This window comes from Falco peregrinus, chromosome 1 (assembly GCF_023634155.1).
Source record: "Falco peregrinus isolate bFalPer1 chromosome 1, bFalPer1.pri, whole genome shotgun sequence".
Classification (NCBI taxonomy): Eukaryota; Metazoa; Chordata; class Aves; order Falconiformes; family Falconidae; genus Falco; species Falco peregrinus.
In genome coordinates, this window is record NC_073721.1 from 95,548,381 (window position 1) to 95,573,234 (window position 24,854).

The 24,854-nt window shown below is 47.8% G+C and overlaps 1 protein-coding gene across 2 annotated transcripts; it reads right to left on the reverse strand.

The window, feature by feature from the left end:
- Window positions 1-1,561: 1,561 nt before the first annotated feature.
- On the reverse strand, window positions 1,562-24,709 carry ERO1A (endoplasmic reticulum oxidoreductase 1 alpha). Of its 2 annotated transcripts, XM_055814966.1 has the most exons (16): window positions 24,419-24,709; window positions 15,966-16,085; window positions 14,288-14,371; window positions 12,294-12,332; window positions 11,740-11,813; window positions 11,574-11,647; window positions 10,968-11,088; window positions 10,202-10,239; window positions 8,984-8,992; window positions 8,011-8,037; window positions 7,748-7,840; window positions 5,608-5,854; window positions 4,781-4,850; window positions 4,297-4,383; window positions 3,625-3,758; window positions 1,562-2,001 (listed from the first exon to the last, which is right to left on the reverse strand). In XM_055814966.1, exons 1-16 carry the CDS (start codon window positions 24,524-24,526, stop codon window positions 1,941-1,943), a joined length of 1,386 nt encoding a protein of 461 aa, XP_055670941.1. In that variant the 5' UTR covers window positions 24,527-24,709; the 3' UTR covers window positions 1,562-1,940. The 2 variants fall into 2 exon arrangements, with proteins under 2 accessions (XP_055670941.1, XP_055670945.1); XM_055814970.1 differs by lacking the exon at window positions 8,984-8,992.
- Window positions 24,710-24,854: the final 145 nt, after the last annotated feature.

A 24,854-nucleotide genomic window follows, 5' to 3' on the forward strand; every position in this document is an offset into this window, starting at 1 on the left:
GCCTCTGCCCCCTCCAGCCGCCTCTGTGGCGCAGAGGAGCTGAACCCCCAGCTCAGTAACTCTGTGCTTCCCGTATCTCCTTGCGCAGGTTTATCTCTGTGGCCTTGAGCTCACCGCGAATTGCAGCGGCTTAGCTGGAGCACACTGCACCTTCCTGCACAGCTGCTACCTGCCCCCACAGCACATTTTTGAGGGCTCGGGGTGAAGAGCAGCGTGGCTGCTGGGGGTGCCTGTCCTCCAGTGGCACTGACTGTGCCTGAGCCGGCCCTCTGCCCCTCTTGCAAAGGTGGATGGTGTAATCGGGGCTGGTGGGACCAGCTGGCAGCAGGGCTGGGGGCTCCGGCCCCTTGGCTGTGCAGGATGGGCAGCTGGCGGGGGGGGCCTTGGCTCGGCCACAGCAGCTCTCTGCCCTACTTCCCCAGCTGCTTGTCCTTGGAGTGGCAAAATTCAACTTCCCTTCAGCCACCGAGCAGCTCCGCGCCGCCTCTGAGGAGCAGCAGCCCCACAGCGGCTACGTCCTTTCCCTTTTTTAGCCCTGCCGTCTAGCAGCAGCAGGCAGCCGGGTCCCAAAAGAGGGCAAACATGCTGTCCCAGGCTGGGGGGGACAGGCAGGATGACGGCTCCCGGCGCTTGCTGCAGGAGAGGCTGTGAGCAATGCGGATGCTGCCCCACAGGCAGGTGTGGGGTGCGGAGGCACGGCCAGCCGCTGGCTCTTCTTGCCCTCTGAGGAGAGCAGGTGCCTTTGGGTGCCGGCTGGAAGCTGAGCAGCTTTGTGGGGCTCATAACTCAGCCCTGTTTGGTGCCACACGGGACCCCAGCCTGGTGGGGCTGGAAGGGACCTCTGGAGCTCACCCAGCCCAACCCCCTGCTCAAGCAGGGTCTCCTAGAGCGGGCTGCACAGCCCAGGCGGGTTTGGATGTCTCCAGAGAAGGAGACCCCACCGCCTCTCTGGGCGGCCCGGCCCAGCGCTCCGGCACCCTCACGGTAAAGACGTTTTTCCTCACATTCAGGTGGAACTCCCCGTGTTGCAGCGTGTGCCCGTTGCCCCGGCGCTGGGCAGGGCTGGCTCTCTGTGGCAGAGCCGGCAGAAGATGGCTGCATTCACCCTGTGTCCACCTTCCCCTCATCGCACACCCCCCCTCTCCTTCCAACAAGGGACCAAAGCCCGGCACCACCTTTCAGCAGCCTCACCGCGTGCAGGATGCCAGCCCCATTGCTTCGCCAAGGTTCTAGCCCAGGCAGAGGCACAAGGCTGGCCAAATGGCAACCAGCAGGGCTCCTCTCGTGGCCTGCTGCAGGGGGCATCTCCCCCTGCCTTCAACTGGGAAGCAAGGACTGAAGCCTACAAAACGCAGGCAGCACAGTGCTGCGGGGCTGCGGCCGCAGAGACCATCAGGAGCAGCCAGGTGCCGTAAGGGTGGTTCACCAGGATGAGGAAGGCACCCAGGTACAGCCACAGCCCTAGAGCTCAGGCAGCTGGGTTTTGTTTTTTTTTTTCCTTCTTTTCTTAGTGTAGAGACACTGTAAGCAAGAGGCTAGTTGGAATTATGGAGCAGACAAGGAATTTTCCCCAAATTTATTGTGTGTCATAGTTCTTGCCCTACCTCCAGCGCCTGAAGGCAAAGAGATGGGTCTAAGCCCTCAGAAGAGTACAGCAATATCCAAAGTTACTCAGAATGACCTTCCCCCATATAAATTTATATATATATTTTTTATTTTTTTTTTTTTTAAAAGTGGAGACTGTATTTAGAGTAACTTTTTCTTTCCTTGTAAAAAATATTTGTCACCAGCAGTTTGCAGACAACCAGGAAGAGGAGGTCCAGCAAGTGGTGTTCAGGGTGTAGTGGTTGGGAGAGAGATGGAAGGTGGCGTTTGTCCATTTTTAGAGAACCCAGAACAGCCAAGCCAGAAAACATTCAGTCTCTCTTTCTGCAATGAATTCACTGCATATTGTGCAAGATGTTCCTGAAGTTTTCCAGTTCTCTGACGCTTGTTGAAATCCTGTGTGCAAGGAAAGCAAAAGGGAAACATTAGAGTAACACACACATCACGCTTTATTTAAAATTCAAGGGAAAAGAAGTGCTATTGAGTAAAGCTTCAAACAGCTCCTGGGGAGAGAGACATCAGCTAAATCAGGTTCTGGCGATAACCTGGCCCTTCGCTAATTTCACAGATTTTTTAAAGCAAACACTGGAGAAACACAGTGGAACTGGATGTTACAGTGAGCACAGCAGTGATCAGACAAACCCATTAACTAGAGGTCAAGAAACAGACTAATATTATGAGCTGCGCAGGCAGGTCACAGTCTCCTTGTGATATAAGCTGGTTTCTGCTGAAGGCTCCTTTGAATCACCTACCTAGTTTTTCTTGCTGAATGCATTTTACCCCCAGAGCATCGGCAAGGATGCCAGCTTTGGCTCCGAGGATGTGGCCTGTGAGTACCTCTCCCACAAAGAGAGCTCTGCTCTTCCCAGCTGGGACAAGCTACTGGTTTAAGAAGGTTTTGAATAACCCAAATCGCTTTTGAAGGAGCAAAAGATGGAGGTCTGCTTTAAAATGCTCTTTTAATCCAGGTAGGCGGGACATGAGGTGGAAGCCTGAAAGAGAGCTGCCTGGCCCCTGTCTTTTCACACAGCAGAGGGCTTCCAGGTTAGAGTTTCAGCTGGGCAGCAGAGGTGGGAAGGGAAGACAGAAAAAGGCTTTTTGCCTGCCAGCCCTCAGCTTCCTCTGAAAGCAGACCTTCAGAGGGTCCATAAGTCTCCACGCTGCTTCCAAAGGCTGTGTTGACACAGCAAGAGAAAGGCAGAAGGAAGCCCAGCTCCTCTGGCGTGAGGGGAATGCAGCAGCCACGCTCAGGAGGGGAGCACCACAACAGTCCCAGGGAAGGGTGCTTTGGGCTGTTGCAGATTTGACGCACATTAAGGGTCTCCCTGTTGCTGGCAATTCACACTGCAGAAGGTAACACCAGTAGGTCCGAAGTGAGACATAGCAGGTCCCCTGAGCTTCAGCATAGCAGCAACATCACTGGGAGAATCCTTTGTAAAAACCGTTTGCCAGAAACTCTGATCCGTCACCACCATGAAGTGGTAACACGTAACCAGAGTGTCTTGCTATTGCTGTTCCCTCCTCTAAAGGCCTCATTACCCCCCTCTTCTGCCAAAGCCTTCTCATCCAGCTCTCTGCAAGGGCTGGACTGATGGATTCCTGTTAAATGCAATCACCACAAACAGATCTGGGAATGAACTGGTGGAAGCAAGCAGCTTGAAGGAGAGCTCTAAAGCGAGCACAGAACAAGAACAGCAACCTTTGTCTGGGGAACATGTGCTCCAAGGACAGACTCACAGTTTCTTAAAAATCACCAAATACAAATGCTTCCTTGAATTCTTTACAGAAACATAAAGAAGTTGTTTTAAATTATTTCAACTGTTGCATGCCATATTATCATCATTTGATATTTGCGAGCTTCTTTGTGAGATAATATGACCAGAATGGGAGTGAACACCAATATTGCCAGTAAGATCTGTTGAAACTTAAACAGGATGTAATACAGCAGCATGTAGAAGCAAGAGGTGAGGGAGGGAGAAGGAAAAAAAAAAAAAAAGAAAAAAAAAGTCTCAAACTCACCTTCCAAAGGCATTGAATAAGGCAACGATTTCTTGTCTGGTCAGCTGGAACCCATAGGAAGAGCCGCTTTCAGGTATCTTTTCTATGAGGTTTTCAGAAAAGAGGATCTTCAGCGCTGTTCCCAAGCCCTGCGTCTGTGCGCAACAAACAAGATCATTTAACAGCTGGGGAGACATCCAGGGCCTGACTCACAAGTTTAACTTTACTTCCCTCCATCTTTGCAAGGATCCCTGTTAACATCACCTTAACAGAGCAGGACCTGGACTTGACTTAACACAGCTCAGGGAAGGGAGCAGAACACAGCCAAGATGTTTTATTTATTTATTTAGTATTCCTTGGGTAGCTCTGCTGTCACACAGATGCTTCCTGGCTAGGTTTGGCCATGTGTAAACACCAGTGCCCATCTCCCCATCTCCCTGAACTCCCAGATTTACAGCACCCTCTGCCTCACTTGCCAGAGGCTCTGCACCCGCTCCCCTCTCTCAGGGAGCAGCTTAATCCATTTTTCCACTGGAAAGGGACGCAGGCTTCCTCCTGCCTGAGCTAGGTGCCAGCTCAAGAGCCCTGATCTGTACCTAGGAGCTGACTGGTATCTAAGAACCACATCTAAGTGCCAGAGACCCATCAGATGAGGTGCATCCAGACATGTCTCCAGCTGCTGACAAAGCTTACCTGCAACTTCCCCCACAGGCGACATTTGAAACAGCCAACACAGTCCATTATCTTAGAAATATTCTTAAAGTGTAGCCTGAATTCCTCCTAGGGGAAGAGACATTCAAGTTGATCGTGGTTACACACTAATTAGGAGTTCTTCCATGTATTAATCCAAACCCAACAATGCATTAATCCTGGACTTCAAGCTAAATTCAGCAGGACTGAGTGAGGGAGATGCCTCCTGAAGTGGGGTCCTCAGCAGCAATTCATCACTTGCCTTAAGGCACACTCAACTGTCTGTAGTTACCCACACCTGCCCAAACCATTCAGAAAGCTTTGCTTTCTTTTTTCACTTTCACTTTTTTGCTTTCTTTTGTATCGGAAATACCTGACCCAGTGCCTTGAGCGTACTGGGGTCCCTTTCAGATCTAGTAGTATCCCAGACACACCAGAAAACATGCTTTAGATAGCAAGAGTCCCAAAGGGCAGGGTGGCAAATTACCTTTAGTTTAGCAGCTTCCCTTTTATTCCCCGCAAAGAATGAGTTTTCATCGAAATGCAGTGGGAAAGACCTGAAATAAAACGAAGAGTTTTAGCTCTCCACTGTTTGTTTGTATGGCTGAAGTCCAGCTCCGCAGAAGTACCTGGTCAGGTGTGCAAATGAAACTGATAGGTGTTAGACACTGGGCATCTCTAGATGCATTTTAAGTGCAAGCTGCTTGTTTCTTACATCTCTTGAAGGCTCTCAGTTTTAGCTTGCATCTCACCTTGGAGACATTTTCAGCAATCACTCTATGGTTTATAAGCAATCGTAGTCTGTTTTCTAACAGATGTAAGCACTGAAGGCACAGGAGTGCGACAAGATCAGTTCAAGCATTGATCACATTAGGAGATACCCGTTTCCTTCTGGTTCCGCTATCTTTGATTCTTCTTAGTCCAAATTCTGTCCAATAGCCCAAACTTCTGTTACCAACATGTTTAGAATTTTTTCTCTAGTCAAAAACACAAAGCCAGGGCTGGTATTCCACAGATGAGTCAAACAAGTAGCCCATTTCAGGGCTGACACGTAAGCAGTTATTAAATTCAATTCTGCTAAATCAAAGAGGCAGCCTAGACTATTAAACTGTGGGCCTAATTACTCTATTTTGCAATTTGAACACAGATACCAACGTACTCCCAGCAATACTATGCTACTGCACACATCATGCTATCCCACCACAAGAAAGAACCCAGAACCTGCCTTTCTAGGCGCTTTAAGCGAAAGGTTAAGCACACTGAGAGATGCCAGGGTTGAAAGAGCCATCCTCCCCAGGTACCGAATGTAATTACTTGGCCAGATGGAGAATTTCCAGCAGTAAGTTTTTCACTTCTGCATCATGACTTCTGTTCCCTGTGTACAGCTGGAAACCTGGGCGCTCAAAGAATGGCAGCACTTTAGATAGGGCCCGCAGCTCTATCAGGTAGAGAAAATACAGGTTCTTGAGTCTTCTGGGACCTTCCCCTCTGGTGATGACTTCATCAAATCTCTGCTGGAACTCTGTAACATTGGGGCCCCATTTCTTCTCTGACCACGTTTCTGAGAGAGCAAAAGAAACCCAAGAGTGAGGCAGGTGGGTATAGTTGTGGTTCAACTCCTCCCACCGTCGCAAGCTGAACAGTGAAATGTAACTCTGATCAGGCAGAGCCAAGCTTTACAACAGTCCCAGCCCTTTCACCGACCACAAATTGTTCAAGAGTCAAGGGGCAACGCTTTTAACCAAACTCAAATTCCAAGGAATGCAGAACTCCTGCAGACCTTTGTCAGTTGGTTTAAAACATGACCCAGGCTTAGAGGCAAGAGCTAAAAATTGAGGCTGCCCATTTTAAACATAGTTTGAGTTGAAGAGTTGAGACTCAGTTGAAGAGTTTCTCAGCAGGCAAAGTGATTGTTTCTGACCAGCAGTTCTATGTAAGCTGGTGATAGCTCAGCATTTGTCTGCAAGTGAGGAGTCCCTTCACTCCTACCCACAAAAGCCACTGGCTTAACTGCAGAACTTGGAAGAGGGTCTCTGCTTTGGTCTGAGCATCTGCAGAGGCAGACAGTGCAGGCCTCCTGATCCCACTGCACTGGGAAGCAGCGTGGGGGCCAGCGGTTGGGAGGCTTCCTACTGAACAGGGACATCTTCATAGAATTCCTTCCGTTATGGAAAGGCAAGAACAAAAGCAGCCAAGGACCAGAGGAGACTGGCCCCTATTTTCCATTATCAAGCCCGCAGGTTTCACAAAGAATATTTCTGTTTGCTCATGCTATCACGTAGTATTTTATGACTATAGAAAGTAGGTAGTGGAAGATATAATACAGCAAGCTGACATACAAAAATAAAAAATTAAAAAAAGGGAGAAGATTTATCTTCTAATTCACCAGTGGATCACCAGCCCAGCAGGAAAGGACTCCTTCTCAACTCTGATCTGAGGTCGGCTCTCTACAAGAGAACCACGGCACCTGCAGATAGAAATCCCTGCATGGATCAAGCTGAGCCAAGGAACACCTTCTCAGCACAGAGATCACCTTCTGTAGCCTTTCATAACAGAAGCTATCCCTTTCTATGCACGCCAAAGACACTTACTTGGCTCTCTGTAGCCCACCTTATTTTCCTAATCCTCTCTGTAGTCCCAACTCACCTCTTGCCTTTAATTTTTCTCTTGTTATTCTATCCCCCAACTCTAACAGTCTCACTCACATCAAGGAGAGGCCTATGTGGGCTGTAGAGACTTAAGTATAATTACTTAGGTAAATCTGCATTATTTATCCAAATTCCAACGGCTATCTCTAAATCTGTACTTGAGTTTTGTAAGCTTTAGCATAATAAAGGTGGTAGGCTTGGTCTGCAGGTGCCACTCTAAACTACCATGGCTAAATCCTTCAGGAAGTCAGTGAGAATCTGCACCCCACACTGCCAGAGTGGCATGCCACAGCCTCTGGCCACGTGAGACAGACGTTGCCCTCAATTTTCAGCCCCAGGGCTGAAATTTGGATTCTTCAGATAGCTACTTATGGACAAAGGCAAGCAAAGGAAACGGAAACAGCACATGGAAATGGATTGAGGGTCTTTGGAAAGCCCAGCCACGCATTTCCTTTCACAGTCTAGGTGAGATTACTGCTAAACTGACTGCCATAAAGACAGGCTAGGAAGGAACAGCCTTGATATGCAGTCAGAAACCCACTCCAAAATAACCTTGGAGGAAGAGCAGAAGGAATACGTGCTGGAAGTCTTGGTACAGAGCACAGTCCAGCCATTGTCAGACCTGAAGGCATGTGGTAACTGCATTTCTAATTCTGTTACACAACCTGTGTGCTGAGGGAGGGAAGGGAAGAGCGCAGAAGAAGGCTGAGCCCTGCTGGAACAGGCTCCAGCTAGCATTTAGCAGAGCCACAGAAGCGTCAATTTAGGACTGACACAGGAGAGCTAAGGCAGGAAGTAGCATTTACCTTGTAAAAGGTACCTGGCACTCAAATGGATGTTGATACTTGCATGGAGACCAGAAATGAGTTTGTAGAAAGCTCGTTTCTCTACACAGACACCTGAAAAGAAATGGGCATTTTAAGATACTAAAAGCATACGCTGAATTTTCTCCTCCTGGCTGTCAGACAGAAATCTAATCCCACTTGAGTGTGGCTAGTAACTCCCACCCGCTCCCTGGCCATTTTGGGTTCCTCCAAGGAAGAGGAACCAAGTTTGGAAGAAGGCTTACCTTTCAGCCACTTGTAAAACATATGCCCTGGAAACAAAAGGAAAACAAACACATCAGTTCGAGAGTACTGCCCAAGCCTGATGCCCTGAAACCACCTCTGATGCCAGCCTCCAGAAGGCCTCTGCCCACTCCAGTTTGCAGGAGGGGGGAAAGGAACATCAGAAGAGTGTGACCATAGTTTTCCTCCCCACCCTTCTGCCTGATTCTTCTATAACACAGCGTGGCAGTAGCTAAACATAGCACATGGTCTTTCCCACCCATCTCGGTGAGGGCTGACAGAAGCGCAGGGGAAACAAGGATCACTGATTGCATTTCTCTTCTGGCCAGGGTGGGGAAAGGGGTATTTTTATAAACCAAACAACCCACACAGTGCAACCAAGTGTGTGCAATCACACAAGATGGTGTTTCACACTACCCCTGCTACATGCTTGAAAGGAATCTGGAGAACATAAAATGACTTGAAGATAATTTGGAGACAAAATGACATGGCATATACACAAGCCCAGTGCTGCAGAGGGTGAGAAGCTCCATGGCATAGCCCTTCCCAGAAATGAGCCCTGCAGGGCCTAAGGGAGTTGGGCATCCAGCTCCTACCAGCTGTCAGAGGCTGTTGGGACTATGAGTCTTTTCAAAGCTCCAACCCGAGTGCTGCTTTCTCAGCAATAACAAGCACTAAAAAAAAGAAAACCACAATGCAAGTCCTGTTCCTGAAGTTCAGTGACTACCTTCAAACAGGACTTGTACTCTCAAAAAACTGCTGGGCCTCCACACAAGGATGGGCTGGCCTCAGGTACTGGGAGCTCAAAGGGCTCTCCCCACAGGGTCCTGAACACAGCAGAACTTTCAGACAACTTCCGATTTGTCCATATAATGATTTTGCTAACCAGGTGCATTATCTAACAGTACAGCTCATGACAGCATGATAAAGACACCACTTTGTTTCAGTTGTCAGTAAAAACAGAGTGCCACTCACCTCCATCATCTGATGAAAAAAAGCACAAATGGTGGAGGGAGAGAAAAGAGGAGACAAAAGTTACACATGACCAAAATTAAACTCCAAAGCACAAGCATTAAGATTGCTCTGTTAATCTGCTCTGACAAGAGAATGAGCCTCTCCAGGGAGGTTTAGAAGTGTTCTGAATACATCATCTCAAACTGTAGCAGCGAACATATCAGATGAGCAATGCTACTGAATAACCTGACCAACACAGGAAAGATCAATATTTGCAACAGAAGTAAAACCACCACACAGCTGAAGCAAAGACCAGAAAACAAGGGACATAAATATCTACCTCTACCAGAGATCTCCTGTAAGATACTCAAAGACCCCATCCCTGCTTCCTGCGGTTTATTAGTCACTTGCAACAACTCTGGCAGGTATCAGGTCAGATCCTTCAATTTCATGTCCTCCTGCTTCCTCATCTGCAAAACAGCAGTCCTTCCCTCTCCCCTCAATGTACCTGTGCCATTTCATTCAGCTCTCGCCCTAAACAATCGAGGTGGTCAAGGGAAGCACTGATATTTTAAAGGACATTGTACATTTCCTTCAGTGCTGCTGCTGAAGTGCCACTCCTTTGCACAAGGGTCAAGGGAGGGGGGAAAGCACCTACACAGTTTTGGGGAAAAGATCACCCCAGAGGGTACTGCTGGAGCAGTGTTCAGGCCAAACAGATGGGGAGTGAGGCTGATGATGTTCTAGATGCTGGGCAGGATGGGGCACCAGGAGACGTGGGGGCTCTTAGCAGCCTTGGGCAAGAAGCTCTTACGCTTCCAAAACCCTTCCCTGCTTTCATGTACACCATCTAGCCTTAGCCTCTGGGACAGAGTTGCTCTTACAGGATGGTTTCCAGAGAGGATCCCAGCTGGTTTCTCATTTCAGACCATCACAGTCAGGTTGGCACTGCCAAGTACAGAAACCAGGGACCCAGGAGGAACTCAGGGCTCAGTCCTGCTCCCAGTCCCTCCAAAGCTCGCATTTCTTCTAGGAGCGGAAAATCAGACTTTCTTTCTCTGATGGATGCTAGAAAGCCACCCTTCCAGGTGCCCTTGCATTAGCCATAAAATTCTACACTTGATCAAGAGCTATAATGTACTACTTATTCAGTAGAAGTAGCTCAGAGAGCATTTACTGTTCCTGAACCTAGGATCAGTACACTACTACATGACTTAGTGAGATAAATAAATGACTCACCTCTACCAGGTGCCAAAGGTCTTTTTACATTCTGAGGCCTAAAAGGAAATAAAACAATAATTTAAATAACATATGTAAATAAGTTACTGTCTCCTTGCTGTGCAAAACCAGTGCCACACAAGTAGTTACTTCTCTGCAATGAAATAGCCTAAGGAGATCTAAGAACACCTTCTGTGCTTTGGCTTTGCTCAGACAGGAAAAGGATAGAGCAAAACGTGGCTTTCTCTGGTTTTAGGAGGGGGTTCTTTTTCTTTCTTTAGAAAAAAACAGCTAGGAAAACTCAAGTGTCTACGGAGGTGCTAGTGGACATCATTCCGTGGCCTTGGTGCAACGTGATATGTTAGTACAAACGGGGAGGAAGTCCCTAGAGAGACCACAGCAGGCAGGACTACAGACCAATGCCCACCGCTGCACCAGCCCCAGAAGTACCCACAGCATGCAGCCGGGGAAGAGAGCTCACCTCACCCGTGCAACGGCCAGGGAGGACGGGACTGTGCGTCCAGGACAGCATCACACAAGATATGTGCAGCCTCTGCTGTCTCACCACACTGCAGGGCTTGCATCGGTGAGCCACGGTACAAAGAACAGCCAAGCAGGCTCACGGGGCAGCCACACGGCTTGTCCCCTCCTCTGACAGCCCACACTGCAGGAGTGTTGCAGCAAAAGCAGGACAATGGGGATTAGTGGATCAGCTAAAGCTCACGCAGCCCCTCTACAAAAAATCAGGGCCTGCAGGCTTGTGGAACCTGTCTCCCAAAACACCTACTTGAAGCAGTTTTCTTCATAAATACTGTTCCAAATTTTCCAGGCATCCGGTCCTTTGTAGCCAGTATAGCGTTCAGGATTCAGGAGTAAATCCACATACTCCGCATCAGGAGAATAGATGTCTGTGAAGCAGAGCACTGGGTCAGTGACAAAAGAAATGCTGAAGGAAAATGACATCTTCTCCAAGGCTGACCCAGCCACCCCTTTGCATACTGAACAGTCTTGCCAGCAGAGACCAGTTCATCCCTCTCCAGAGAGGCAGGTGTGTAATATTTGCTACACATCAACCCATTGTGGCAGAGCAAAGCTCCCCAGCCTTCAGAGCTATCGGAGTGCAAGGCCACTGATGGCAAAGCAAGCTCTGAGCATGCTCCACCCAAGCTGCTAACTTGCTGAACACAGCAAGACCCTGACGAGCAACAAAGCTGTCAGAAACATTTGCATCATATTATTTTCAGATTACTGAGAGCAGGGCAGAAAAAAAAAAAGAGACGAAATGCTATATATGCTCCAGGTTTGCTGAAATATTACACATTGGCCTGAAAGTTCTGCAGAGGTGCTTAAAAATCCCATTACAAGACTTGTCAGATCTAACAGGTCCCCATACCATCAGCTTCACAGAAGCTGTCTGAAGAGTCATCGTGCAGTGTCCACTGGAGCACAGCTTGCTGGGTTTCCTCACTGCAAAGAAAGTGGAAAGAGACTATCAGAAAGAGCGCTGATGGCTAGGTTTCCTTCAAGACAAGTAAGGATTGTGGAAAAAGAAGTCAAACCTCAAAGAGCCATCAACAGCTCCAAGTCTCTTGGCTTCCTCACATTCTTCAAGGTTATTGGCTCCTTCAGAATACTGGGTTGAAAAGCAAAGGGGTGGGGAGAGAGGAGCATTAAAAAACAGTTTTTCTGCTGTTATAGTTCTGCCTTTAATGCACTAACCAGGTTAAGCATCAGAAACACTTTTATGATTCATCCCACCCTGTATTTCCACAGGATGTCTGCAGATATCCAGAGGTTCATGCAATTGCAGTAGCTGTTGCTGGGACACACAGCGGCCTCTGGTACTGCCGTAGTAGCGTTTTGTGCCTGACAATACCTGCTCTCGGAGAAGTCTGCTGAACTGCTCTGTGTTAGTGGAGGGGAATACCTGACTTCAGGACAGCCACCTCAAAGGCTCTATAGCAGGCCAAACACTTGAAGAGGGTAAAAATTTAGCCACAAAGTACATCCTGACACAAATCCTGCCCATCTGATCAAGGCAGCTTTTATCAGCTGCCGTGACACAAAGCCGGTCCTATAGGCTGCATCATTTTGCGCACACAGACATACCTACCTTGTAACTTCCAGACCTGATGCCATCAGGGACTTCGTCCTGAAAGACAAAATTGAGCATGTGCTACATGTAGGGCTGATGAGGCTTTCAGCCTAATCTTTGAGAAAGATTAGGAAGGTTACCACAGTTTCTAGAAGTTAGAAGGTAATCAAAGCACTCAGCTCAGCTTACAACAGATCCCACGTTCTGGCTGCTCCACAGACTAAGGTTAAGCAATAGTCTTGGCATTTTATTTTGATTTTTCGCAAGACTCCTCAAAAGGTCAGCAGCCTTCCACAGATGCTACGTCAGGTTATATTTTGCTTACCCAAGCACCAGGTTGAGGAAGCCAACATAAACTTCAGAGGAGCTGGAGTTGCCTCTGACCAGCTGATGTCTGACATCCTGTCTCCTGGTGATGTTGGCGTTCCTGGCCAGAGCCCAGGCGCCTCCTCAGATATTGCATCGACCACCCCTTTTACACGTCATCCAAAAGCCTCCCTTTTAACATTCCATCACAATGTCAGGCCTGCCAGCCCCACACAACCTGAGCAGTATGCACAAGAATCAGGCCCTAAATTCTCCTCAACTTCCATTTCCTCCATCAATAGGAAGGCAATAAAACCACTTTGGCACTGCAGGAGCAAATACTATGATGCCAAATAGCACAGGAAGTGAAAAAATAAGCAATGAATAAGAGTAATTTTTGTCACTTTCGGAGTGAAACGGACCCAAATAAAAATACCTAAAACCAGCAGTGACAGTCAGTTCTTAAAATAAGAACAACGTCTAGCTAAAACTAACATAACTGTAATATTACTCTGTCACACTGGTCATAATCATTAGCAAAACCATCCTTTTTAAGGAAAAAAAGAAGTATTTAAACAAAATGTAGGATTATTAAGAAAAAAAAATCATTCCATTTTGGGTCCATAATAGGTGCTTTTTGAAGACTAGGGAAGCAAAGAACACTCATTTGAGGGGTAGGGTAGCTGCTGAGAAGACAGATGAACTTAACGTACGTATCCAAATTTCTGTGACAGGTGATGCTCGCACACACACCTGTACCAGATTCCTTCAGGGTGTCACGTCAACTTAGACAGGTTCTTTTCAGCCAACAGCTACCCTGTACCAGGTTACCACAGAGCTGCCAGGTGACGGGGGCAGACATCTGCTTCACTGCACCATACTTTCAATCAGACAGAAATATAAACCAGTGAGTTAGAAACACACATGCAAGTAGGGTGAGGAGGCCTCTTCCCTTGAGAGCACTCACGGCACTGCCGGCATGGCATACCCCTGCGTGCCATTAGCACACAAACTGCTTGAGAGAGAAGTGAGAGGGTAAGACAGGCTGTTTGTTGCTGGCTGACAACCCACAAAGCCAGGCTGGGTGGCACTTTCTCCACCTCTATCAACCCAGTAACCAAGTTCTGATTCACTTTCTCATTCCCTTCTTTTCAGGCTGACACCTGCAGTCAAGATGGTTTCTTTTAGCTCAGATAACAAAACTTTTTTGTCCAGGATACAGGGACAAGAGCATTTGCTTTTGTACCGGGAAACAGAGGACTCAAAGAGCCATTTCACATCAAGAGAGAGAGGGCTGGAAAGGGCCTAGTCATATTCGTCGGCCAAAGCCGCAAATTACAGTGTAGCTCATGCATCAACAGGGCAAATATCCTGGCAATTAACACAAGAGGCACTTCTTGTAACAACAGTGGATTTACCCAAAAAACATCTCACTAACATCAAAAATAAAAGAGGGATCAGACAAGTTTTTGGCCATTCACAGAGGGTCAGCTATTAAAAGCCTAGCCTTTCTTTAAACTTCCATAATTTAGTATTTTGGCCTTTCTCATGGATACCAGTATTACTGCACCTATGAAAGCTCCATCACAGCTACAGTTCTGCTATAGCTACAATAATGCTAAGAGTACGTCATTTGCTGGCTTCTTCCTCTTGGTCTGCAAAAGCCAAATACAGAAGAGCTGTAACGGAATAGGTTTGGTACTTACAGATGGGCAGGGCTTTACGGCACAGTCTCGTATTCCACAGTGACTGTTCTCATTCCAAAAAGGACAAGGTTTCTTTAGGTTTACCTACAAGTAACATATTAGCCTGTTAGACATTTCCTCCATGCAACTAAGCCAATCTTCCACACCCCAGTTTACTGACACACATCTTCAGCGCCTTCGCACAAGGTTTCAGACAACAGACCTTAGTGCAAGGTCAAGTGCAGTCAGAGTGGAAACAGATGGTGTTATTTATCTTAAGTGAATGAGTATGATCAACTCTGTCTCATATGAGATGTGGGCACCCGGACGGCCTGGCCAGGACCGCTTGTGGTAACACAGAAGACAGGACACAAGCCACCAATTCTTAATCACATCCCAAGACTCCCGTTGAGCAATGACAAACTGGGTTTTGGCCAGGTGGTTTGTACCCTTCAGGAGCCAACAGCTACTATGGGACAACCTTTGGCCTTGGAATACTGCTCACTTCATTCTCCATGAATCTTCGGTGGAAGTTTGCTCCCCATTGATTTTGTTTCCTTGTTTGGGGCAGCTTAGGACTACAGCCTCCCTCTCTGTTAGAGGAACAGAAGGATGTGCTGAAGCCTTGCTGCCACCCCCCTGCAGCCAGGGTGCAGGCCTTCTGCTGTCAAGTCACCTGTGTTATGGACTTGTTAGCGTGCAAGACTTCTGGGCTTGACGGGAACAATTAATTCCTTTGTGTTTACTAGATTGATTGCTATTGCTCATGCCCTTGTTATCAGTACAGGTGATTCTTTTAATCCTTGCTTTGCTGTTTCTTCCGGTGCTTTCACACATGGACATCTCCATTCATGCTTCATTCAGACCAACCTTAGTATTTGCATTACAAATCCCAACACTGGGAGGGGAAAGGACATTAACTTCTTTGACAAATCCTACTCTTTCTTTTCTGTGAGCTGGCATCAAGTATTGTTCTTCCAAACAATTAACAGTTAACAAGATGATGTTGGTTTGATAAAGAGGGGGAGCAGGGAAAAAGCAGTGATTTTATCTATGCACCTGTTCTGGTTTGCAGTGCAGTGAAGTTGGGAACTTTTAGAACTGTTCTTACAGAAGAGTAAATACTCTTTTTTTTTTTTTTTTTGGGTCTGTGGAAACAATCAGGCAACAATCACTGTTAAGTATCTGTATGCAACAGGTAAAATACTGCTCCACGACCCAAGCACACTCAGACAAGTCCCACAGTAGTCATATACATGCAGTCTCACCGAACGGGAGCAGAATCCATCCAGTGATGAAGGTCTGGCAGTAACAACCCTCCATTCACCTGCAGGTCTGGTGACTAAACCAGGTTTTCCACATCAATGGGGACACACTATGAATACCCTCATTATGCAATGCAGCTCTCTGGTCATCAACAGTTTTGAGCCACAGCTCAACAAAAGAAGTTACTTCATTTTTCTACTGCTTAAGAGGGAAAAATGCATTAAAAAAAAGTATCTTTAAAACTGTATGCATCTTATAATCAAGATTCTCCTGATAATAGAAGAGTCCCACTTACTGACTGCATTCTTAACAGATCAGGATTAAAATGCAGGTAACTAATTTTAAAGAGATCAGCAATAATTTCAAGGGAGATCAAAAAAAAAAAAAAAAAGCAGCACACAAAAGAAATACAATTCTTGCATGAGAAAATTACCTTATAGTATCTAAAATAGTCACTTTCCAGAAGTTCATTCAGTCTAGGAAAAAGCTTGTAGTTGTTGAAGGCATCAATGGTTTCCACATCACAGGTGCAGTCATCTAAATGACCAGTAACCTGTTGGATTAAAAAAAAAAACAAAAACAAAACATACTGAACACTAACAACTTCACCAGTACTTTTTAACACTGCAGACAATGAAAAAAAAAACCCAAAAAACCCAATTTTCTTTCCTTTTACCAGTGAGTCAACTAGGTAAGTGTAACCTGAATTAAGCAACATCAAACCAGACTGCTAAATTGTCAGAGAACTTTTGATGCACCCTTTAGGATGGGTCTTCTACTTGTTGCTTGGGGACAGGCAGTTTTGTTTGGGAACACTTTAACACACATTGATATATCAGAATTCACCGATGTCAGAGTAATAGGCATCAGATGGACGCTTCCATCTCTAAAAAGCAGATATGACAGGCACATTCAACTAGACTGTCACACACATACACAAAAGTCACACAGCCCTTGTCCACATACCAGACACCGTTGTAGAGATCACAGATGTTTCCAGGGCCACATCCAGCAAGAAGCTGGATATGGGCTGCTGTAACAGCTGTGAGCCACCTCTACGCCCAGCTCAGGTTCCTGTTTGAGACTAGCCTCAGGATGTCAGGGCTGCAGGATGGCATACAGGTGAAAGCTGGCATTTGCATAAGGGACCAGTTCGGCAACAACAATGCCACCAAAGATTACAGCACTCAAAGAAAGTCCTTGTAGTTAATCAACTTTGCTGAAGCCATTTTTTTGATACAATCAGAATCACAACTGCAACAGTCTCTCTCCTTGCCTCAGAGCCATTTAGCAGTTTGTTCTAAATCTGATGTAGAAAGCCAATGCTTCTTGCATCATCCTGAACAACTCAAACTGCAAACCCTGGAGAAAAAAGTTTTTTATTAAAAAAAAAAAAAGTAGTACAAATGCAGCCATGGCTTTCTGACACATAGATTACTGTCTGGATGACAGAGTTGCCAACACAGAAGTAGTTTTGCTTCCCCTGCATGTCTGATGAGTGCTCAGGGACATTATAGAATGATAGAATTGTTTAGGTTGGAAGAGACCCTTAAGATCATCAGATCCAACTGTTAACCCAGCACTGCCAAGCCCACCACTAAACCCTGTCCCCAAGCGCCATGTCTACACAGCTTTTGAATATTTCCAGGGATGGTGACTCCACCACTTCCCTGGGCAGCCTGTGCCAGTGATTGACAACCCTTTTGGTGAAGACTACTTTTCCCCAATATCCAGTCTAAACCTCCCCATGTGCAAGTTGAGGTAATTTCTTCTTGTTCTATCACTTGTTACCTGGGAGAAGAGACTGCCCCCCACCTTCACTACAACCTCCTTTCAGGAAGCTGTAGAGCACAATAAGTTAAGCCAGTTTTTTACCCAGGGAACAGTACACCTGTCCAAGCCATGAGCAGCCAGTTTCTCCAGAACGCTGTGGGAAATGGTGTTAAAGGCTTTACTAAAATCCAGGTAGACAATATCCACAGCCTTTCCCTCACCCACTAAGAGGGTCACCCTGCCATAGAAGGAGATCAGGGCAGTCAAGCAGGATGGGTCTTTCACAAACTCATGCTGATGGCACCTGATCGCCTCTGGCTGTCCTGTACATCCCACGTGATGGCACTCAGGATGGTCGGCTCCATAACCTTCCTCAGCACTGAGGTCTGGCTGACAGGCCTGTAGTTCCCTGGATCCTCCTTCTGCCCCTTCCTGTAGATGGGCATCACATTGGCTAATCTCCAGTCACCTGGGAGCTCCCTGGTTAGGCAGGAACTGTATAAATGATGGAGACCAGCTTGGTGAACACTCCCACCAGCTTCCTCAGTACCTTGGGGTGGATCTCATCCCATCACCCCGACAAAAATCAAGTCTTAATACTCATTCACTCTCAACACCACACCAAGGATTTTTTCTGGATGTTGATATAGCAACACATGGCAAGCTGTCATTCCCCAGTATAAATTCAGGGGTTTAAGATGAGAGGGTTGTTCTAAGTTGATATTGCTGATTTATAAAGCAAAGAATGGGATGTTTGCCACAGCTTTTGATAAGAAAGTCTCTTGCCACTTCTGTCCCAGAAAGCCTACAAAGCCCTGGTAGCAGACAGCACAGAAGCGATGTCCTCCCCACTACACTGTTCTAGGGGGTTACGTGCAATCTCTGCCTTCTCTCTGTGCACAGGAAAGCTGGAAGCAGAGACAAGCAGAATAAGCCTGGAAAGACCGGCACAGGCAGATCCTGTGAAGTGTAACAGAGCACACTGCTGAGTGGCAACTCCCCAGGGGAGGCCAGGAACAAACAAGCAGGTAGGGGATGTACAACACCTAAGAAGGTGCTGAATTGTATTTAAGGGGCTCCCCCTTTTCCTACTTTTAAAGCACTCAACCAGCCTAAGGGTTGCTGAACGCTGTGGGACAGCAAACAGAAGCAGGTATCACCCTCCTTGCAGAAAAAGCAGCAGATGACCAAAGCCACAGGCATCTCTGCAATCAGACCCAGGAAAGGGAGTAAAATACTGCAAGCCTCAAGAAAAAGCTTCGCTGAATCCAAAGCAGAGGTGCTACTCCAGCCTTCACAATTAGAGCAAAATATATTGTGTACAGAGAGAAAAACAGCACCACGTGAGAAACATGAGCCACCTGCCTTGACGCATTTCCGGAGAGCCCTCAGATAATTCAACAAGAGCTACACATCGACTTACATAAAAGCATTATAATTACTACTGTGGAAATGAAGCTCCCTACCCTCCTTCTTGCAAGGAGGGCAGAAATGGAGCACTTGCCCTCAGAGCACATAGTCTGAAATGGGGAGGGGGTGGTGGTGGGGAAATAGCCTGGATTAAGCACAGAGCACCTTAAAGGCAAGGGCAAGTTTCTTCCTGCCACCCTGGACAGAGGTGAAAGGAATCCTGGTGCTAGCCCCCAGACTACTCTACAGCCCAAATCAGCACTTTGGAAACAGCTTTTTTTCAAAAGGGCTTTGATATTTTGGGCTTAGCCACACTGATTTGAGAGGGAGTGAAGGGAAATCAATCAGAGCATGCCAGAATGCCCTACTCCACTTGAGCAAATCATTCTTGTTAAGGCACCATGATTTGGAGGCTCACTTCTATTTCTAGTGTTCACATTGAAGCCCACCGCATCACCCTCACACATGTACTGCATTCTGTCATGCATATTGCATGGCAATGAAGGTTAACAGCATAGTAATTAAGCTTTCCACTAGCCTGAATCACCCCTGTAAAAAAACCAGCAACAATTTGCTAATCCAGTTACCCAATTTAAAGCTGTTTCAAAATTAGGAAGGGGGAAAAAAACCCAAACAGATCACAACAACAAAAAAAACCTCCACTAACCACATTTTTTATTTCCTGGAAACTTGCCATCATTTGAGGCAGGCAGCTTTTAGACCCATTCTATAAGTGGCCTACAAAAAGATCTGTGAATAATCTTCAGCTGCTCTCTGTATCCACACTAGACAAACATGTCACACCAAGGGAATGACACCCCTGTAAGAGGTAACACTGGAGCACACAGTAAGCCCTCAACTGAAACAGGTCACACCATTTGCACCAGGCCTGTCTTTGCTATATCTAGAGACCAATTCAAGCCAGAACCAACCTGACAAAACATCATCCTGAAAATAACCCAGAGTGAAGCACTGCAGATGCTCCCACAACTCAGGAGTAGATGGGGGTCATACTTTGGAGATCTCCTAACATCCACTGCTCAGTTTAGAAAAGCACTGGTAGGAAGATTAGCCACAATGCCACCAAGAACATGCCTACGAGGGCAGCACAGAGGGGAAATGCTGGGGAAAACATGAGCTCTGCCCAAATCAGAGAGAAAACTCCTTCTTCCTCCAAGGATTTCAGTCAGGCTGTGCAGAAACAGGCAATTTCCCTAGCCTGCACACAGCTAATCAGGTATCACTGGCCTGCTTACCTTCTTGCTCTGCCTCCTAAGCCACCAGGCTGCCGAGAAAAAAGCTCAGCCAGGCATGGTGATACTGCCTGTATGTGCCCAGCCTGCCAAAGTTCACAGCTGAAGGGGTACAGAAGATAGCATCAAGAGCCAAGTCTCCTCAGAGACCAAGATGAAAGCCCCAGTGATGCTACCACCAAACAGCACTGACCCACTTTAAGACATAGGGCAGCAGGCAGTATCAGACCACTTAGCAGGGCATAGTCTTCATCCCAATTTCCCTCTTGCTCTGTGACAGCCTGCTACCCCAGAACCAGTTTATTTCAGCCCTGTATGCAGCCAGACTCACTTTTTTTGTATTTCAATTCCTGCTGTCAGAGCAGTTGAGCCACAGCATGTGTCAAACATGCCCTGCAATGGGTGGTGCCTTAAAACACTTTCCCTCCACCTCCCTAAAGTACTTATCTACATCCTCAGCCTGTAATAATTAGAACAGTTGTTTAAGATTAAACAGAAATTGATCCAGCCCCAAACATGTGCCATGTGCTTGCTGGCATCTGTGAATCACCGAGCTGAGCAGCGGCAGCAATGGGTTTCACTCCACCCAGCATGAGACTGACAGGCAGGGCTGGGTTTGCCCAGCAGATAGAGATGCAATGGAGCTGCTGGTGGGACAGGAATGACACAAGTGACACTGGCTGCTGAGTAAGCACTGAGGAAGGCATTTGGCTGGCCCTCCACAACAGCCGCTCTCAATCCCTTAACACTGACACACTGACGTACCCACCTCATATGCATAACACAGGTTGAAACACCACCACACGTGGACTGCGTAATCCTTGGGACTGGCCTTTGCTTCATCTTCGTTTACCACCCTCCCAGGCTCCTGTAGTCTGCTCTTCCCTGCACTGCTGGTCTGTCTCTCCCCAACTCTTTCTGCTTTCCTCAGTGTCACTGAAATGTCCCCTGGGCAGTGGATTTAGGGCTTTCTTCTCTTGCTACATGTTCCATCCCAGACCCATACACCACCGTCTACTGTGCGGCTGGGCAAGAAAGGCAGCAAACTTTTCTGCATTTCCCACTTGCAGCTAAAATAGGGCACAGGGAAGGGAATACAGGACGGCTGAGGCTGGAGGGAACCTCTAGAAGTGATCTTGTCCAATCCCCCTGCTCAAGCAGGGCCACCTAGAGCTGGTTGCCCAGGATCATGTTTAGATGGTTTCTGAATAACCTCAAGGAGGGAAACTCCACAACCGCCCTGTGTGACCTCTGCCAGTGCTTGGTCACCCTCACAGTAAACTAGTATTATCTGATGTTCAGATGGACCCTCCTGTGTTTCAGTTTGTGCCCGTTGTCCTTTGTCCTGTCACTAGGCATCAGGCTTTTTTCACAACCTGGCTCCTTTTTTGCCCCCTCCTTTAGGTATTTACATACATTCATAAGATCCCCCTGAGCCATCTTTCTTCTAGGCTAAACAGTCCCTGCTCTCTCAGCCTTTCCTCATAGGAGAGATGTTCCAGTCCCTTCATCACCCTTGTGTCCCTTCACGTGACTGGCTCCAGCATGTCTATGTCTCTCTTGTACCAAGGAGCCCAGAACTGAACCCAGCACCTCAGGTGCAGCCTCACCACTGCCACATAGAGCAGAAGGATCCCCTCTCTTGTGGTAATGTGGGACCTTGCACCCTTCTGTATTTCTTTGGTAGTTCCAACTCAAGCTCAAGGTGAAATGCTACAGTGGCCAAGGAGTTGCTTTTAGCCTGTACCAACTTCACTGGCAGCTGCCTGCTTTTCTAGACAGGCCACTCCAGTCCCAGGCTGATGACAAGCAGATGCTTTCCCTACTAGCCCAGAAGAAACTTCCTTGCAGTCGCCCCACACAAGTGACTTGTGGCTCTGCTTGTAGCACTTGCTCCAGCTAGTTCTCCCTTCCATCCTTGTCAGCACACTTTAAGCAAGGAGCTGGCAGCCAGGAGAGGACAGTCACGCGCAGCACCTGACCTGAAGCAGTATATGCCAGCCCAGGTGCTTTCTCCCCCATCCTTCACCCAGAAAACAAGGACTGTGGCTGCTGGAGCTCACCAAGAAGCAAATCTTGTGTGAGAGCCTCAGGATGGGGTTAAACCACAGAGGGGAAGTGCTGTCAGATGGCACGTCCAAGCATCTGCTAGCAAAGAAGGATCTGCAGCTGCTCTGCACTTAGAAAGTACCTTTCGAGCCACCCCAGAGAGATCAGGAACTGTGCTAGGTATGAATTCCTGCCCTGGAGGCTGTTGGGTGAACATCAATTTAACAAGAACGCAAGAGTGGCTTGAAAGTGTGTTCAGGTAACAACAAGGTACCTCTCAGTGCCCAGACTCACCCCTAATGATGGCATACTGGCCACAGAAACACCACCGAAGGAAACCAGCCCTCTGCCAGGCCGGAAACTTCATCAAAATCCCAGTCTGCCAAACACCTGCAGCACATCCTTAATGCAACTACATCAGTCTGTAAACAACAAATGAGCAATAATTAATAGGAACACATAGAACTGATTCATGGCTGACTAAAGCATTAATACAAACAGGAATATCTGGGTGGGGGATGAGCTCTCTGTAAAGTTCGAGGGAACTCCGATATCGAAATGTTATTCAGCACTAATGAGACAGATTGGAAAGCAGAAAGAGTATGTGAAACTTCAGCATTTTTAGTAACAGATGGATGTTTCTAATGAAAGTTTCAGGACTGGTTAGCAACCTCTCCAAGCAATTGAGGAGCTAAAATAACAGTAAAAAAAAGCAGGTGAGGCATTGCTCTTAGCAGTACAAACAGATAAGACTGCAACACCCATTCCAGAATTACGGCTCACTTAAGTCAGCATTTGAAATATTGCTAGAGCAAGCAGTCTCAAAAGCAGCCCTTGTCAGCTGTCCCAGTGCCCGCTGATACACAAGTCAAAGCTCTTCCATTCACCCTACAACAAGGTTTCTTAATCTGACAAGCTCATAAGACAGCAAGAGATGGTTCACAGGAGGAACCCAAAAGCTATACCCAGGCCTTCAAGTATGTAAGGGGAGGTAAAACATATCATTTAAGGCTTGCCCTATACTTTATTTGGTGGTAAATAAAAACCACTAGACCAGTTCTGCACAAGATGATCAGATTATTTTTTTTTTACAAAAAGATGAGGCAGCCCTCATTACTGGAGGTGGTTTTTATAAGGTTAAGTGGTTAGTAAGGCTGAGAAATGCCACCCTACATAACACACTTTCCCAAAGGCAATAAAGTCTGGAAAAAAAATCTTGAACCTGAACACTTATATTGAAAACTAAACCAAAGCATATGCTACTCCATAAACAAGAAGTGCATTGCAACAAACAGTGTAAAAAGTACGCCAGTTCCTCCTACCCAAAGAAAAAAGCCTGCGAGCCACTACTATACCAACTCATTTAGTGGTTTGGGCTTCTTACCCCATACCACACTCTTGACTCAGATTTCAATCCTTAGGAGACAAACTTCAACTACAGAGGAAGCGTACGTGCAAAACCCCTATAGAGATGCAGAACTGACACACATTTTGCAATTCTTTACCAGCATACCTTGTATTTACCATTTCCACACAATACTGAAGTGTCAAGACTCATCCAGAGCATAAAGTCAACGCCAAGCACAGAACTGCATTTGTTTTCTTTCTCCACTCTCAATTTCTCACTCACATTTAAGCACTATAATGTTAATACAGCAAGAATAGGCTTTACAGTAGCTTCCTTTCAAGAAGTTCACTATGTGCATTGTATCATCACTGCTCCTTGATCTCAGATATTCAAAGTTAAGTCAAAAGGAATCTGCATAGCGACTGTTCCCCCAAAATCCAGCTCCTTGGTCTCACCTCTTGGTTGACTGTACCAAGTTCCCTTCATCGCTGTACATCAACAGAAAGTGCACCAAGTGCACCAGGCCAGACAGTATCATGCCTGGCACAAGGGGAATTAATCCTGGAAGAGCTTTAACAAGCAGGGCAGCCCAGCTCACCCCTGGGCATGGTAGGGTAGGGTAGCAGGCACCTGCTGCAATCACACTCTCCTGGAGAGCAGTTGGGAGGAACAGTAAAGGCAGACCTGCAGGAGGAGGGATGAGGTAGCTCCCAGGCATTGGAGTAACACACATTCCTGACACAGCTGACAAGAGGCACCTGGGTGGTTTGGGAAGACCTGCATCCCCAGCTGAAACACTCACCTTTCCTGCTAGAGGCAGGGAGAGAATACAGTTAAGAAGGCAAGGAAGAGGGCACGGGACTGCTCAGTCGGCAGAAGTCACCCCCCGCGTCCCTTTGCTCTAGACACCTCCCAGCAGGTTTCCCGATGCTCGGAGAGGAGCCGAGGCACCTGCGCCCAGCGGTGCCCACGGAAGGGCCGCCCGCCCCGAGGGCAGGAGCCCCAGCCCCACGCAGAGCGCCGCCGCCTGCCCCGTTCCCCTGCAGAGCCCACCTGGCAGAAGCAGCGTCGCTCCGCCGCTCCAGGCGGCCCGCAAGGCACCACCGGCAGTAGCAGAGCAGCGAGCCCCAGCACCCGCAGCACCCCGCTGCCCGCCGCCATCTCGCCACGCCAGCGCCGCCGCTGCCGGCTGAAGAAGCCGCGCACCGCACCGCACCGCCCCTCGCCGGGGGCGCGGCCGCCGCCGGCTACGCGCAGCGCCGCACGCAGCAGGGCCCGGCCCGGCCCGGCCCGCGGGGCTGCCGGCAGCGGAAGGGCGTCCGGGCCCTCACCGGGCAGCGGGGAGGCGGCCCGGGAAGGCTGCCCAACTTCTCGCCCGCGGTGACTCACTTGTGCCGGGACAGGGTGGCCCTGCCGGGAGGTGGGCGAAAGCCAGCCCGCGGTCAGAGCCCACGCCCGCAAAGGTGCTGCTGACCCGGGGCCCTCGGCA